This window comes from Triturus cristatus, chromosome 2_1 (genome assembly GCF_964204655.1).
Source record: "Triturus cristatus chromosome 2_1, aTriCri1.1, whole genome shotgun sequence".
NCBI lineage: Eukaryota > Metazoa > Chordata > Amphibia > Caudata > Salamandridae > Triturus > Triturus cristatus.
Window position 1 is genome coordinate 395,095,172 of NC_140581.1, and position 17,547 is coordinate 395,112,718.

The window sequence follows — 17,547 nt, forward strand, 5'->3', positions numbered from 1 at the left end:
CGCCTGCTGTGTGGCTGAGAGATCGCCACAGCCCGAGTACCAAGCACCGTGTCATGGACATTTGACGCCCGCCCCGACTTTGGTGCAGCGCTGACTGTGCAGCTGAAGAAATTGATGCATCACCTGCTTGGTGGCTGGGAAATCAACGCAGTGCCTGTTCCGCTGCCACCGCATCGACCCAGCGTGTCTGGATTTTCAACGCATTGTCCCTGAGTGCCAAGTTCTTTATCGAATAGCCTAGCATAAGGAACTGAGGCTACGTGTCTGGAGATCGAAGCATCACCTTCCCTCGCACTAAGGAATCGAAGCGTCACCTCCCCTGACAGTAAGGAATCAACGAATCACCTCCCCTGCTCTTCAGTAAGGAATCGACGCATCACCTCCCCTGGCAGTATGCAATCAACGCATCACCTCCCCTAGGAGTAAGGAACCAATCCATCACCTCCCCTGGGTGTAAAGAAATTACATTGCTTTGTTTTTCTGGTGCCTCATCTCCCCTGTGCCTGTTTTCGTCTTTGATTTGACGCACCCCAGGTACTTTGTGCTAAAAGTGACGCATTCATAGATTTCTATGAACTGAACTGTTTTGAACCTTTTAAAAGTGATATCTTTATATGTTGAATTTTTGTCGTTTTGGTTTTATTCAGATAGATATTGGTTATTAAGTAGTGTGGTGTCATTTTGTAGTGTTTTCACTGTGTTACTGTGTGTGTTAGTACAAATGCTTTACACATTGCCTCGGAGACAAGCCTGATTGCTCGTACCAAGCTACCAAGGGAGGTGAGCAGGGGTTATCTTAGCTGTGTGGCTCCCTTACCCTGACTAGAATAAGGGTTCCTACTTGGACAGGGTGCACACCTCTGCCAACTAGAGATCCCTGTGTGAAAGTGCCATCTTTCTTGCATGATATGCCCCACCTTTTTGCTGAATTGCTGATATACTGTGACTGAGTGTGCCCTGGGCTCCTGCCAATCAGGTACCCAGGGCCTATGTTCCTTCCCTAAAACTGTGTTGAAGCCTGAACCCTGGTAAATGGTACACTAGGTACCCAGGGTCTTGTGACCAGAGAAGGCCCCTAAGGGCTGCAGCACTTATTGTGCCACCCTTAGAGGCCCTGTACCCTGACAGACACACACTGCCCTTGCAGGCTGAGTGTCTGGGTGCAAAACAAAACAGAGAGCCGACATGGCACACATCCCTGTGTGCCATACCCACAACACACACTGCCCTGGCATACATCAGCCACCCCTCTAGCTGGGTGCCCTATGCCAGTTGTGTGGGCACAGGTGCATGAGCCCTGTGCCCCTACAGTACCCAGGTCCATTCCTGGGCACTGTAAGTGTAGTGCTGCCATTTAAGAGTATATTGTGCTGTGAGATCGTCAACACGAACTCCACATCACCATGATGGCTACACTGAAGACTGACAAGTTTGGTATCAAACTTCTCAGCACATTAAACCCGCACTGATGCCAGTGTGAGATTTAATGTACAATGCACGACAGAGGGCATCTTAGAGATGCCCCCTGAACCTAACCTACAATCCACATCTTGTCTGAGGGGCTGCCTAGGCTGCCACACAGCAGACATGTTGCTGGACACCTGGGTAGAGAGCCATCCGCTCTCCTGGGCCTGCAACAATGCACATCCTGGGCGAGGTACTAGGTCTCCTCCCCTAGGATGAGCAGGGAAGCTTCAAAGGCATGCCGCCTTTGTGAGCTTCTCCAGGCCACTTGCTGTACTCAGCAACTGGCCCCTACCGGTTCTGACCCCCACTATGGCAGGAAGACTGGCTGGAAACCCCAAGGAAGGAAAGGGCGTGAGCCAGCCTCTGCCAACCCCACCCCTCAGGTGGGGAGGCGAGGTGAAGCACATCCCCGGGCTCTCGCCATCTCGTAGATGGGAAGCCCTGCCCAATCAGGACTAGGCTACTGCTCAGGAGAGTGGCAGGATAGGGGGTGTACCCATCCCAGGGAGGGGACCCATTGGTCCCTGCCCTTTACCTACCAGTAATGCCCCTAGTATTTAGGGGCACCCTGAACCTTCCTTCCTCAGATCCAGATTCTGAAACAAGAAAGAAGAACAAGGTACAAGAAGACCTGCCGTGCAGCTGCTAACAAGAGGAAGACACCAACTGATTTGGCCCCAGCCCTACCGGCCTGTCGACCCTCGAACCTGCTCCTGCTAAACCCCGGCATCTCCACTGGTCAGCAACCTCAAAAACCCTGGAGGACCTGACTGCCTTGTGACTCTAACTACCTGGGACACCCACGAGGAGTGGTACTGCTCAAAGCAAGTAACTGACCCCTGGCATCAGCGAACCCTGCACACTCTGCACCCGCCAAGCCTGGCCTGTGCTGGAGTGAACAAAGACCACAAGGACGTCCCCACGGTGTCTGTGACGCCGAATCCAGCACCCAAGGACCCACCTCGACGCTCCTGACGGCGCCTGCAGCCTCAGAACCAGGCACCCCTCCAACCGCGACCAGCAGAGGGTAAGATTTCCCGACACCAAAAGGCACCCCTGCACCCGGTGTCCTGCAGCCCCCTGTGCCCAACTCCTGGGTGCCTACCTATTCTCCAACTACCCAACTTACCTCTTGAAGTGGTGGTGGCACCTGAAGAATCTTCGTCCCAGAGCTTGCAGCCTTTGTTCGTCTTTGAGTTTCTCCATTTAAATCCATTGAGTGCCCGACAGCTCAAAAGCACCCTGCACCCAGCCGCCCGAGTGCCCCTGGCAGTGCAACCTCTACTCTAATCTACTTGCCCATTTGCTCTGAGCAAGTGACCAGGAGCCCAGCTCCCACAGCCGCGTGGCCTGCTAGTCAGCAGCAACCAACCAAAGGCCCCCTGCCTCCTATAGGATAACATTGGGCCTAACTCACTCTGCACCCGGCTGCCCCTGTGCCGCTGAGAGTGTAACAACTGTACCTACCTGACCCTGGGAGACCCCCGAGTCTATGCCCAGAACCTTAACTCTGCCAGTCGAGTACTTACCCAAATGCCAATAACTCACTTTTCTTTCATAGTGTAACATTGACTGGTTTCACTTGGAAATTCTTCCAAGTGTCGAGTTTTGAAACTTTAAAATATTCATCTAAAATCAGCCGAATTATGAAAACGAATTTACTCACCTGTTATCAAGAGAGATCCCAGTGCTGGATCTTGGTGCCTAGCACTGACCCTGAAAAGTAATTACAACCGTACTTACCTATAACTTTATTTTCCTTCCATAGGATAACATTGCCTGGTTTTCACCAGAAATTCTTCTAAGTGTCAACTTTTAAAATACAATAAAATTCCTTAAAAATCACAACTGTAACCAAAACATTTTTACTCAACTGTTTACAGATGTCCCAGGACTGAATCTAGGATCCAGTCCTGTGGTAAGAAAAGTAATCCAAAAAGTAATCAATTGCATTTAACTAGAAATTCCCATTGAGCTCAATGCATAATTGTGTTTGAAATTGTGTTGCCTATTGCAACAACTGTACCTATTGCATTCAAAAGTCTATTGCCCATTGAAAATATTTATCTAAAGCATCTCATTCGGAGAAAGTATATTTTGATACCTATTGTTGGTTCTAAGATAAAACTATATAATTTTATACAAAACCATTGGCCTAGAGTTCAATTCTTGAGTGTGTGAGACCATTTGCTGACTGAGTGTGTACAACAAATGCTTTACACTGTCCTCTGATACTGCCTTACTGCTCGACCAAGCTACCACTTTAGAGAGTAAGGTTATATCTAACTTTAACCTCTGCCAAACCTCTGGGGACTATGGACTCTGTGCACACTGTAACTATTTGGGAACAGAAAATACAGAGCCACTTTCTTACAATCCCCATTTCGAACACCGAAGAATATGGTAGTATGTAAAACCCTGACTGTGCTCATATGAGTAATGTATAAAATGAAATTGGTTTTACTCAGGACTATACACAACAGAAATGTAAGAAGGAATATTAGAAACGAACAATACAATCATAATGATACGAAGAATATGAAGTAATCGAAACTTACGTGCCCTGTACCCTCTTTTGAAGTTCAGCGACAAGTCGTGTATCGAGTTCACAAGCAACTACCTGCAACAACAACAACAAAAAAGGCTGTGGTTTACCTGCAAAACATAACTGCATTGTGAAAGAAGCACATGATGTTGTTCACTTCAACAGCTGCCACTGACCAGCATTTTTTTGTTCTGCTCAGTCCTACAAACAAGAGCGATGGGCTATTAAAAACTGTCAAACGTCTGTAAGCATCAAGTATTTATGAACTAAGGGCATCTTACCCTTCAATCGAGTGCCAAGTGTAGTCACTAAAAGGCAGGCACTACTGTTTATTTAAAGTCTTGTGGTTACGCGGAGAAATCACACTAAAACCTGATCACTGGCTCCACTAAACAAAAAGATTATTAGCAAGAATCAAAGATGAATAAAGATACCAGGATATGTTAACTTCTCTATGCTAAGTCCATATAGTCACTGAGATCAGAGGATTATAACAAAGCTAAACAAAAAGGCTAACGTGATAAACTATTAAGCAAGAGCTGCTCAACCAAGATAACATAATTGGCATAATCTGCAAACATGAAATACTAATCCTAGCTCTAACGATGGCATGGTATTCTTTCGATTTCACAGTATCCATGGTTGAAACACTGCATGAAATGGCCGAATGATATAAAAACAAGGACTGACAAAGCCTATAGGCACTGGTGTGAGTGAGTGAGAGTGAGAGTGAGAGTGAGAGTGAGAGTGAGAGAGAGAGTGAGAGAGAGAGAGAGAGAGAGAGTGTGTGTGTATGAGAGTGAGTGAGTGAGCGAGCAAGTGAGTGTGTGTGTGAGAGAGAGTGTGTGTGTGTGAGAGAGTGAGAGTGAGAGAGTGTGAGTGTGTGTGTGTGTCTGATTGATTAGTGTAGGCATGGAAGGTTTTATGAAAGGGTGGATGCAAAGGTTACACGAATCTTACAAACTGAAGCCTCAGACAGTAGCAGTGATGATGATAAATGCCAAGCACAGCCAATGTTATGCCAACGTTGGTTTGAGACTTTTACTCTCCCACTTTGGATTGTGAAGATGTTCTGTACTTACCCCTTATCCTCTCCATCCTTCTATGACCCTGTTCAAGAACTTATTGTCATCTCAATAAAGTTCATGGAGATTGGCCCTCATGGACTGCTTGACAGTAGCTCCAAATCAGTCTATCTTGCCCTGTTCACAAATTTGACGACACCCGAGTCCTTCGTTCATTTCTAGCACCCAGACCCCTGCACTGAGTACTTCGTTAGTTTCCACCCTTTGGTGTGCATGGGCGGGGCTCAGGCTCGGACATACACCTTATACCAGGCGTGCCGGGCCCGGGATGAGCTTGTTTCCCTTCCCGGTTGCACGAACTGGCCTCGAGAAGTGAGTCTTAAAGGTAGGCAGGGGGTCTCGTTTGCCAGCAGCTCTTTTCCTCTACTTGTTCCTTCCTTGCGTTTCCCTCTTGCAAGCGCTGCGCGGTGAGCTCAGATTCCTGCCCTCAGGGTCTTTACCTTCCAGCCGAGCAGCACCAGACCGGGACTACTACTCAGAGTCCTCTCGACCTAGGGGATTGATTCACGGATGGGGGTCCCTGCGGTTGATATCCCAACCACGACCCGGGACTGTCAAGGCAGGGCGTGATATGCCGCATTAACACAGGGTCATTACGCTGTAGTGAATGAGCCACTTTTGTGGTCTGACACCCTATGATGACCCTCAACCACCACCATTTTGTACTGACTTAAGTGTGTTATGTTGCCCTAGCCTTAATGTAGGATGGGCTTGCATATGCCCGCTTCTCTTCTGCCTTTTAGTGGAATAGTCTTTCCAAGAATAGAAGATATGGGATGTTGAGGTGCAGTGTTGTGGGTGGTGGTGCACACATGTGCTCAATGTTGGATACTGAGGGATTAAGTGTATAATGTTATCTGGGTTAGGCGAATTATGACTTTGACCTATTGGCTTTGACGTGGTCTAATGTCATTCTGTTTTCTGACTTTACCTTGCTTTATGGCAGTGCTGACTTTTGCCTTTGACATGTTCTCATGTCATCTTGCTTTTCAATTTCATCTTGCTTTGGGCCTTTCTGTGTGCATGGCTTAACTAACTCCATTTTCATGCTGAAGCCATTTTCTGTGCCTGCACGAAGCTGCGGAGGTAAAGAGGGCATGTTTTGCTTTCCTCCTGTTTTTTCACACTTTACTGACTAGAGAGAACTGGTTCTTATCAGAGGAATGTACAGGGTTTGTCTCGGAGCCATAGCAAAGGCCTGATCAACCGTTGCGGTGGCCTTGGAGCAGGCTGGTACGGGCTCTCATGAGAACGGGGGGGCGAGGCTTGCTAGAATCTTCGCTGTGTTTGAATTTGTATTAAAAAGGGGAGCCTACACTGGCCTGGTGGAAGTTCACGCTGTGGAGCAGACGTGCTGTCACGGAAGAGTGGAGGCTGGTGTCACCTCTGAGCTTTCGCCCGGTTCAAGCAATGGACTCCCCTTGAGCGAAGTGGGGTAAAATGATGGAGCAGTAGGTGCGGTGTCTCCGCTACCAACTGTCTCTTGATTCTTCACTGATTCTCTCCTTTCCTTCTTATTTTCTGATTCTTATATCCATACATATATATTTCTACATATATATTTGCCTTGATTGTGTTTCAGTCATACTATTGATATGTTAGAGTCTGCTATGATAGGTGCATTTGGCTTACCGTGTGGTGCTATTTACTAATAAATACATCCCAGATATACCAAATCGTCTTTTCCTTGTAGCAGGAGGCGTGGAATCTTCTTGGCCAAGTATTCTGTTGTAGAAGGATGGGTGAATTCCTTTCTAGCAGGTAATTGTGTTATAGGAAGTTGTTCTACTCCTGGCAAGTGATGTGCAAAGTCTGTGTATATATTGTTTTCTTGCCTTGCCTTTGGGGGAGTGTTGAAAGTTTGCCCACCTTAGGAAGTGCTGTGTATATGTTATATTCAATAAGTTTGGAACTGATATTCTCTCCCTGGGAAAGTGACGGTACATACCTTAGTCCAGGGGAGTTCTGAGCATTACATACGCACTGCTCAGTAGGCTTAGAATCCCTGCATTTAGGTTATTTGCCGGTTGGCCGAGCAGCTTTTGACTGTGATTATCAAGCCTTGCCGCTTCTTCCTACAGGGGCACCTGGCCTCATGCTATTATAATTAGGACTCCCCGTTTTCCATTTTTACAGATAAATACAGAGAGAAAACATTTATTTTCGCGTCTGTATTTATAAGCAGGATATAATGTGAAACAGGTACGTACTCTGGGCTGGTCTGATGTGGTCACAGTGGTATAGTTAAGAGCCCTAGAGCTTGGGTCAATAAGCACTGCTTATCAGAGCTCATGTGTTGGTTTGTGGATGTAAGGGTCCTTCATGTACAGATGTTGCAGACAAGAGTACCCGCGGGGCAAGCTATTGGGAAGTACAGCATAGTTATGTCCTGCTAGTTTGAAACAACCAGCTTGGTTGTTGCTTTTCAGCAGCTGTTCATTTTTTTTGTTTCTTTTTTAGAATGATGCAGTTTGGTTTCCATTTTATATCGTAAATCATCTTTTTCAAATCACATTGCACCAATAAAATCATAAATGTTACCATTTTTACCGATCCACATGAAAGTCTGAAAAAAATGGGTTTCAACTCACCATAAAAATGGAAATTGTTTTTTTTTTTAAATTCTTAATTCTGTCAGGACTAGAGGCAAGGATTATGCCATCCTTTCTTCACTCTATTGATAGCAGCCATTCAAAGTCAAAACAAACTATCATTCCCATGAACCATAGGGAATAAACATTAAAATCATAGAATGTCCACAGATAGAGTGTCCTCTTCAATGCACCAATCAGGAGTCCCCAGGGTATTGACAGTCCTCTGTTTGTGACTCCCCTTCCTCTTTCTTCGCTGCTTGCAGCCAAGATAAGTCACCTTTTGCTTACTGTTTGCTTACTGATTGTGGTATAATCTCATGTTTTGTTATGCGCTTATTTGCCTTTATCGCTTAGATGTGCGCTCATTACCTGGGTATTCTGCTGCAGCGCGGCTGTTCAGTGCGCGAATTAACGCGGTTTCCATTTCCTTCGCGGAGCGGTTGAGTGGAGCGCTCGCGCCAATTCAACCGGCGCGCTCCCCTTGTTGTTTCGTTGTTTTACTTGCGGCTTTTCTGTGTTTGGTTTAGCGCTCCGCCGCTACTCGGCGCTTCGCTTTAGCTGCGGGAGTCTCTAGCAACTCCCTAGCGGCTGTGGTTGGTGCAAGCTTGCGGTGGCTTCAAGACGCGGCGGGCGCGCTTGGGATTCTGATCATTCCTGAAGCGTCGGAACCCAGCGCTGCACCGCCGCTCGCGAGCCTGGTCTATTGTCTGCCTCATACGCCCCTGACAAGGGTCTGTACCTTGCCATTAGGCATTTCTTGCATGTTTAACGCCCCGTGAACGCCCGGTTGCTTGGGTCTGTACCTGCCATTAGGCAGCACTGCAGTGAGTGTTTCTGCTTGGGGGTCAGTATATTTAGGCCAACAACGCTTTGTAATATACAGAGTCAGTAACACAGTTTTGACTGCACGGACCCTTTTTAGGCAGACTGCCCATAATATTACATTTTGCTCCAGGGCTGTTTGGGTCCTAGGCTTCAAGCCTTTTCACTGCGAGTCCATATTTTGGCTGCTTCCCAGCCACCCTTACTAAGGATAGCCTCCTTTGCAAGTTTATTGGCCATTTGTTTGTTTCCCTTATACTATGGAAACCTCCCACGAGGACACCGTGCATGATGAGCAGTGGGAAGAGGACCCCCTGGGGGCTCATCCCTGGGGAGACGATTTCTATGATGCTGTTGATGAATCCATCCATTAAGCGGTGGAATTTGCCATGACTCCTTTGGAGGAACGGTTATCATGCAAAATTGACCAAGCTTGTGAAAAACTGGCCAGGGCCTCGCAGTCCTCAGCCTCTTCTCCCAATGACCCTGTCTCAGATGCTCATTCCCCTCCGCCTAAACGGGCTAGGGAAGCGGGGGCGAGTTCCGACGCTTTTGCTCGCCTTAAGCAGGCTTTCCTATCTAGTTGTGCTCCCCCTGCAAATCCCATTCTATACCTCCTCCAATACCTTCTACCTCCTCGGGCAGGGATCCAGATGACCAAGGGGACGCGGATGCCTCTCCTGAGGGGTTCCGTCCGTGGCTCCCTTCCAAGCCTCCTGCGGCTGACACAATCTTGTGTGCTGTTTACCACAAAGAGCCGCTCCTAGTTTGATAACCCAAACGAGTTACAGGAACGTCGTAAGTGTGGGCATCTCACAAAAAATTACGGACTGGTCTCTCACACCACCTGGTGTCATGCTTCATCATTGACCAGTCCTCACCCTCTAAAACCTTCGTTTGATAGAGGGCGGGCATACACTTGACGACAAGGATGCCCTTTCTAAATGACTGAGTGGGGGCCCGTGAGACTGTGAGTGAGGTTAAAAATCATTATAGTGGTCAGAAGTGATTTTAATGTGATTGACAACTATATGATATTAAAAATTATGTGTGACGGTGAATGGGGTAGTTAGTGTCCCCTAACCGTCTTGTGTGTGGTCAATGCCTCTCGTTCCCCCTCCACAGATCTAGTGGAGACTTTTTGTGTGCTAACAATCTTGTGTGCTGACATGCTGGATCCAGATGATGTTTTACACCCGAACTCCTCTGACTAGGCCCCCTCTGAAAAAGTCGCCCAGTATGTGGCCAGCAGGATTTGTCGTCCGCTGGAACCTGCTACTCGGAATTGCCTTAGGGCAGTGTTCCCGCCCTTCTTTAGAGGGGAAGGTAGCTGCTACTCCGGAAATTGACCCCAGAATGGCTACCTTCCTGCAAAAATTTGTTAAGGACCCTAAAAAGGGTATAGACCGGTCCTGGCGAGCCTGTCAGGATAATTTGTTGGATATCTTGGGGCAGAAATCCAAAATTTTGGATATGGCAGAGGAAGCCAAGGTTTCGGGCTCGTTAATCTCTCCGGAGCATCTCTCCTCATGGGCCCAACGAGTGGTGGTGTTCCTTGGAAACGCCAACTGCACGCTTTCCACAGAAAGACGCATGTCTCTTCTTATTGAAGTAGATCCCAAACTCGGGGACCTGGCGGACACTGAGGTGGGCCCTGTAGCTCAGGGTGGCCTTTTTGGTGAGCCCTTCATCAAGGAGCTAGGGAGGTTCGTTAACACCTTCACCTCCCTAGATAGGGCTCAAGTTTCCATCAGGAAAGTATTTCGACCTCAGGTTTTCAGGGGGGCCAGACGAGGTAAGGGCCGCTCATCCGGCCGTCCAAACCAGACCAGAGGACAAGGCTCCAACGAGGGACAATATCAAGATCAAGTCCGCTTTGGAAGCTTCTACCCCACCAAGGGCAGACGAGGCAAGAACAGAGGCGACAGAGGGGGAGGCAGCTCCATTTCTTCCGTTGAGTGTTCTCCCTTCTACAGTGGGGGGCCGTCTGGCGCATTTTTCCCCAATGTGGACTTCTATCACGGGGGATGCTTGGGTTCTACAGACAGTAAGGGGTTTTCATATCGAGTTTCAGGGAACCCCAACTAGGGCCTCCCAGACCACTTTGTTTTTCAGAAGTAGACGCGGGTTTGATCGACCAGGAGGTCCATGCCCTTCTGTCCAAAGGTCCAATAGAAGAAACAGTGTTGCATCCAAGAGGTTTTCTCAGCAACCTCTTTCTTGTAGACAAAGTGGATGGGGGTCAACGCCCGGTTATCAACTTGCGAGAGTTCAACGAGTGGCTGGTTTACCGCCACTTCAAGATGGAGGGGATCCATCTCCTTCGAGATATCCAGCGTCCTGGAGACTGGTTGGTGCGCCTCCATCCCATGGACGCTTATTTAGCGGTTTCCATCTTCCCTCCTCATCGCAGGTTCCTTCAGTGTCAGTGGCGCAGCAAAACCTACGAGTTCACCACCCTTCCTTTCGGTCGGTTCTCCGCTCCCTGGTGTTTCACCAAGGTCTTGAGGCCAGCAGTGGAGCGCCTGCGAGCGTCAGGCTTGAGACTCATTGTCTATTTAGACGACATTCTGCTGATGGCGCTGGATCCGAACACCCTGTCTCGACACCTGCAAACAGCGGTAGATCTTCTCCAGAATTTGGGGTTTGTGATAAACGAACACAAATCTACTCTGGTGCCCTCACAAAGAGTGGTTTTCCTCGGTTTTCTGATAGACTCGTGTGAGAAAGTGGCTCTGTATATATTGTTACCAAATATGTACAGTGTGTACAGAGTCCACAGTTCCCCAGAGGTTTGACAGAGGCTAAAGTTAGATATAACCTTACTCTCTAAAGTGGTAGCTTGGTCGAGCAGTAAGGCAGTATCAGAGGACAGTGTAAAGCATTTGTTGCACACACTCAGTCAGCAAATGGTCTCACACACTCAATAACTGAACTCTAGGCCAATGGTTTATATATAAAAAATATATGTTTGTTTTATTTTAGAACCAACAATAGGTATCAAAATATACTTTCTCGGAATGAGATGCTTTAGGTAAATACTTTTGCAATATGCAATTGGCTTTTGTAGAAAGTTACAGGTTGTTGCAATAGGCAACACAATTTCAAACACAATAATGCATTGAGTTCAATGGAAGTTTTAAGTTATTTGCAATAGATTACTTTCAGGATTACTTTTGTAATTCCAGGACTGGATCCTAGATTCAGTCCTGGGTCAGTTCTTAAAAACAAGTGATAAAAGTCGACTTAGTTGCGGTTATGATTTTTAGACAATATTTTGCTATTTTAAAAGTTGACAAAAGAAATTTCATAGAAAACAGTCAATGATTCCCTATGGAAGAAAATTCAAGTTGCAGGTATAGTATGTTCTCGTTACTTTTGTAATCCAGTACTGGGTGCCTAGACTCCGTACTGAGACCTCTATCTACAACAGGTAATTACGTTTTCACTGTTTGTACGATTTTTAAAGAATATTTGAAGTTTGCAAAAATCGACACTTAGAAGAAATTTCACAGAAAAACAGTCAATGATTTCCTATGGAAGAAAATTGGGTTACTGGTAAGTACGGTTGTGAATATTTTTCAGGGTCAGTGCTGGGCACCAAGATCCAGCACTGGGATCTGACCTAATAACAGGTGAGTATATTAGTTTTCGTTACTCTGCTGATTTTTGGTATATATTTTAAGTTCTGAAAACTCCACACTTAGAAGAAATTTCAGAAGAAACCAGTCAATGTTACCCTATGGAGAAAATTGAGTTTATCGGCTTTTGGGTAAGTACTCGACTGGCAAAGTTAAGGTTCTGGGCACAGACTAAGGGGTCTCGCAGGGTCAGGTCTCCCAAGGTCAGCGGCACAGGGGCAGCCGGGTGCAGAGTGAGTTAGGCCCAATATTATCCTATGGGAGGCAGGGGGGCCTTGGTTGGTGGCTGTTGACTAGCAGGCCACGCGGCTGTGGGAGCTGGGCTCCTGGTCACTTGCTCAGGGCAAATGGGGAAGTAGATAGGTGTAGAGGTTACACTGCCAGGGCCACTCGGGCGGCTGGGTGCAGGGTGCTTTGAGCCTTCGGGCGCTCAATCAATTTCAATGGGAAAGCTCCTGGTTGGAAAAGGCTCAGGACGAAGATTCTTCAGATGCCACCACCACTTTGAGAGGTAAGTTGGGTAGTTGAAGGATAGGTAGGTACCCAGGAGTTGGGCACAGGGGGCCGCAGGGCGCCGGGTGCAGGGGTGCCTTTTGGTGTTGGGAAATCTTATCCTCTGTTGATCGCGGTTGGTGGGGTACCTGGTTCTGAGGCTGCAGGCTTCGTCAGGAGCGTCGAGGGAAGTCCTTGGGTGCCGGACTCGGGTCTCAGTTGCCGGGGGGTCGTCCTCGTGGTCTTTGTTCACTCTGGCACATGCCAGGCTTGGCGGGTGCAGAGTGTGCAGGGTTCGTGGTTCCGGGCTGAGGCCAGGGATTGGAGCTGATTTTGAGCAGAGCCTCTGCTCATGGGAGTCCCAGGTGCCAAGAGGTAGCCAGGTCCTCCGGGGTTTATGAAGTTGCTGGCCACAAGAGGTGCCGGGTTGTAGCAGGAGCAGGTTCGAGGGTCGAGAGGCCGGTAGGGCTGGGGCCAAAGCAGTTGGTGTCTTCCTCTTAGCAGCTGCACGGCAGGTCTTCGTCCTTCTTGCTCTTCTTTGTAGTTTGGAATCTGAGGAAGGAAGGTTCAGGGTGCCCCCAAATACTAGATCTAGGGGCGTTCCAGGTAGGTAAAGGGCAGGGACCAATGGGTCCCTGTCCAGGGGTGGGTACACCCCCTATTCTGCCACTCTCCTGTGGGAGGGGGGCAGTAGCCTAGTCCTGATTGGGAAGGGCCTCCATCTTCAAGATGGCGAGCGCCCGGAGATGCTTCACCTCGCCTGCCCCACCTGAGGGGTGGTGTTGGCAGGCTGGCACATCCCCTGTCCTTATTTGGAGTTTCCGGCCAGGCTTCCCGCCAGAGTGGGGGCTGCAAGTGGCCTGGGGAAGCTCACAGAGGCGGCATGCCTTTGAAGCTTCCCCCTGTCCATCCTGGGGGAGGAGACCTAGCACCTCGCCCAGGATGTGCATTGTTGCAAGCCCAGGAGAGCAGGGGCTCTCCTACCCAGGGGTCCAGCAACATGTCTGCTGTGTGGCAGCCTAGGCAGCCTCTCAGACCAGACGTGGATTGTAGGTTGGGTTTCAGGGTGCATCTGTAAGATGCCCTCTAGGGTGCTTGGTACATTAAATCCCACACTGGCATCAGTGCGGGTTTAATGTGCTGAGAAGTTTGATACCAAACTTGTCAGTCTTCAGTGTTTCCATTATGGTGCTGTGGAGTTCGTGTTTGACGAGCCCTCAGCACCATATACTCTTAAATGGCAGCACTGCACTTACAGTGCCCAGGAATGGACCTGGGTACTGTAGGGGCACAGGGCTCATGCTCCTTTGCCCACACCACTGGCATAGGGCACCCAGCTAGAGGGGTGGCTGATGTATGCCAGGGCAGTGTAGGTGGTGTGCACGGCACACAGGGATGTGTGCCATGTCGACTCTTTGTCTTGTACCCAGACACTCAGTCTGCAAGGGCAGTGTGTGTGTGTTAGGGTACAGGGCCTCTAAGGGTGGCACAATGAGTGCTGAAGCCCTTAGAGGCCTTCCCTGGTCACAAGGCCCTGGGTACCTAGGGTACCATTTACCAGGGGCTGACATGTGGCCAGGGTTTGCCAATTTGGGGTTCGAGGTTTTTAGTGAAGGAACATAGGCCCTGGGCACCTGATTGGCAGGAGTCCAGGGCACACTCAGTCAAAGTACATTCAGCAATTCAGCAAAAAGTGGGGGATTACCATGCAGGAAATGTGGCACTTTCTCACAACTCAGTGGAGCCCACTCTCAGCCTTCCTGTGCGCAAACTGACGAAGATTCGCCACGAACTTCGGAGAGCTTTAACGCTGGCTCGGATCTCCCTCCGACAATGGGCTCGGATAGTTGGGCTTCTGTCTGCCTCCCTTCAGGTCATCTTTCCTGAACCGCTCCACTACAGAGCTTTACAACGCCTCAAAGCGCAAAGGTCGCCCTTATTCATTAAAGGTGGACCTGACAACAGAAACCAAGGAGGAACTTCGAAGGTGGCTGTCCCACATGGAAGGCTGGAATGGGCGGGCCATCTTCGGTTCCGTGCCCGATATCGTTATCGAGTCAGACGCGAGCAGATCCGGATGGGGCGCGAGGTGTGGCGACTTCACCACGGGGGGTGTCTGGTCTTCGTCGGAACAGCAGTTACACATCAACTGTCTGGAGCTTTTGGCGGGTTCATTCGCCATCAAGTGTTGGACCAGAGAGTCGGTTTGTTCCTGCGTCCTTCTCAAAATGGACAATATCTCCGCAGTCCGGTATATCAATCATCTTGGGGGCACTCGCTAGCGAGCGCTTTCAGACTTGGCGGCGAATCTCTGGCAGTATTGCCTGGATCGTCAGATCTTGGTCATGGCAGAATATCTGCCCGGCCAGGACAACCAGGTGGCGGACTTTCACTCACACCACTATCACGATCTGAGTCTCTGGAAGCTACATCCAAGGGTGTTTGCAGATCTTCAGAGTCTTTGGGGTCCCTTCTCGATCGACCTCTTCGCCTCCAGCCTGGATTACCAACTTCCCCGGTTTTACAGTTGGAGGCTGGACCCTCTAGCGGAACAGACGGATGCTTTCCTTCAGGATTGGAGGACCGAAGCGGGCTACGCCTTTCCCCCGTTTCAATGATAACCTGGGTTTCGGCCCAGGTTCGCCGACAGAGAGCGTCCATTGTTCTCATCTCGCCGATTTGGAGGTCTCAAGTCTGGTTTCCGGTTCTTCTGGAACTTTCCTGGGATTCTCCGATCCCACTCCCCCAGTTTCCTGCTCTTCTTCTGAGTCCGGACGGACGTCCTCACCCATTGATCAAACAGGGCTCCCTGACTCTAATGGCGTGGCGGATTACAGGTGCCTTTCGGGAGCGGCTGAGACTTTCCTGTCCAAGGCATGGGCAGACAGCACTCTCAAGCCTTATCGCTCCACATGATGTCGTTGGTGTCTGTGACGGAATTTCAATCCAGTTGCAGCAGATGTGACAGCCATCTTGAATTTTTTGGCCTCCCTAGCAGAGGATGGTCTCGCATATAGGGCCATCAACACCTTCAGGTCCGCCATTTCTGCTGGTCACGCTTTAGTTGATGGTACGCCTGTCGGGGAGCATCCCTTGGTTTGTCGACTCCTCAGGGGTATACGCCCGTCACTTCCCCCGGAACCTCGGTATTCCCAGTTATGGGATGTTAACAGAGTGTTGAACCTCTTTCAGTCTTGGCAACCGAATAGGTTCCTGTCCAGGAAACAGCTTTCGGCTAAGATGGCCATGCTACTGTGCCTGATTTCTTGCAGACGGGTCTCTGATGTCAGAGGTTTGGATGAGTCCGGTAGGATCTTTTCTCCCACCAGTGTCACGTTCACCATTCGTAGGAGCGCCAAGTGTGAGACGACTACTGTCTCCTACCCTGCTCTCCTTACTCTCCCAAGCTGTGTTGTGGCCTGTCTCAAGGCCTACGAGGAGATGACAGAGGAGTTGAGACCCCCTGGGAAACGCCAGTTGCTTATTGCGTTCAAGAAGCCTCATAAGGCGGTTCGTTGGATTATGCAGGAAGCAGGCATAGATTTGCGAGCTTTTGGTGCTCATTCTACAAGAGGAGCTATGGCCTCCAAGGCCTTTACCCTGGGAGCTCGTCTGGAAGACATCCTCAATGCAGCGGATTGGTCTTCAGACTCAACCTTTCAGCTGGTTTATTTCAAACTGGTTATTGAAATGGCTTATTTGGTTGTGAGCAAGCTTTAAACGAGCATAATCCTCGCCTCCGGTCCTGCCAAATGTCCTAGCTAGCGTAACGGAAGTTTCAATTCTATTAAGGACTTGGAGGCGAGGATTATCCCACCCAGGGTACAACTTGGTTGTCTTCCCTCTCTCGTATTGGGGTAAGTAAAGTGTTTACGTGACTTTCTGGTATTCTGATCTTGCATATGCTTTGTCACTTTTCTCCTTAGGGCTAAACCTTAGCCACTACTGTCGCTTACGCATTCTTTCAATTTTCCAGGGGATTCGAGTAAACAAGACTCCTAATGTGAATTTGTTGGCTGACTGAGCGAAAAAAGAGGAAGGGTAGTCACAAACAGAGAACTGTCAATACCCTGGGGACTCCTAATTGGTGCATTGAAGAGGACACTCTATCTGTGGACACTATGATTTTAATGTTTATTCCCTATGATTCATGGGAATGGTAGTTTGTTTTGACTTTGAATGGCTGCTATCAATAAAGTGAAGAAAGGATAGCATAATTCTCGCCTCCGAGTCCTTAATAGAATTGAAACTTTCCGTTACGCAAGCTAGGAAATTTTTCATTCTGTCTGCCATGACTGCCAGGCCAATAACTGTGTGGGTTGATAGGAAAGGGTATTAAAAAAGAAACGGATTTTATTAAAGAGGCTTTAACAGCAGTAGATATACACAAAGGCTGATACTGAAATTTGCATGTTTTCATATGTGCCTTGATTTAACTTCTGCGTGTGTTCACAGCACTGTAAACTGGTAGGCATTTAAACATGAGTGCATATTTATCTATTAAATAAATGTGGAAATATCCTAATTTCAGCTTCATTTTTTTTTTTACAAAACCCAAAATAAATATGGATAAATACAGATAAAATTAGCCAAAAATAAATATGGATAAATACAGACGGAAATGTAAAAAAAAAAAAATACAATAAAACTGGGAGCCCTAATTATAATCCAGTCCCCACGACATCTCAGCTCAGCAGGACTCTCCCCCTTCGCAGTCCTTTACACACCAAGGTTTTCACTTCAAGGCCTGGTGGCTCTCTGTGTGCACGAGTGTCCCGTAGTACACCTACACGGGAGCCGCATCAGGGTGTTTGCTCATAATCAGGCTGCACCTTCAGCTCCCACGAGGCTTATCATTTTTTGGGGATTTTATTTTATTTTCCCTTTTTGTCTTCCCTGAG

The 17,547-nt window shown here is 48.5% G+C and overlaps 1 protein-coding gene across 1 annotated transcript in view; it reads right to left on the reverse strand.

The window, feature by feature from the left end:
• DIMT1 (DIM1 rRNA methyltransferase and ribosome maturation factor) overlaps positions 1–17,547 on the reverse strand; it is a 177,012-nt gene that overhangs the window by 102,540 nt on the left and 56,925 nt on the right. Inside the window, exon 4 of the mRNA XM_085631601.1 lies at positions 4,026–4,087. Within this exon, the coding sequence (XP_085487727.1) occupies positions 4,026–4,087 (62 nt within the window). The remainder of the gene's footprint in view (positions 1–4,025; positions 4,088–17,547) is intronic.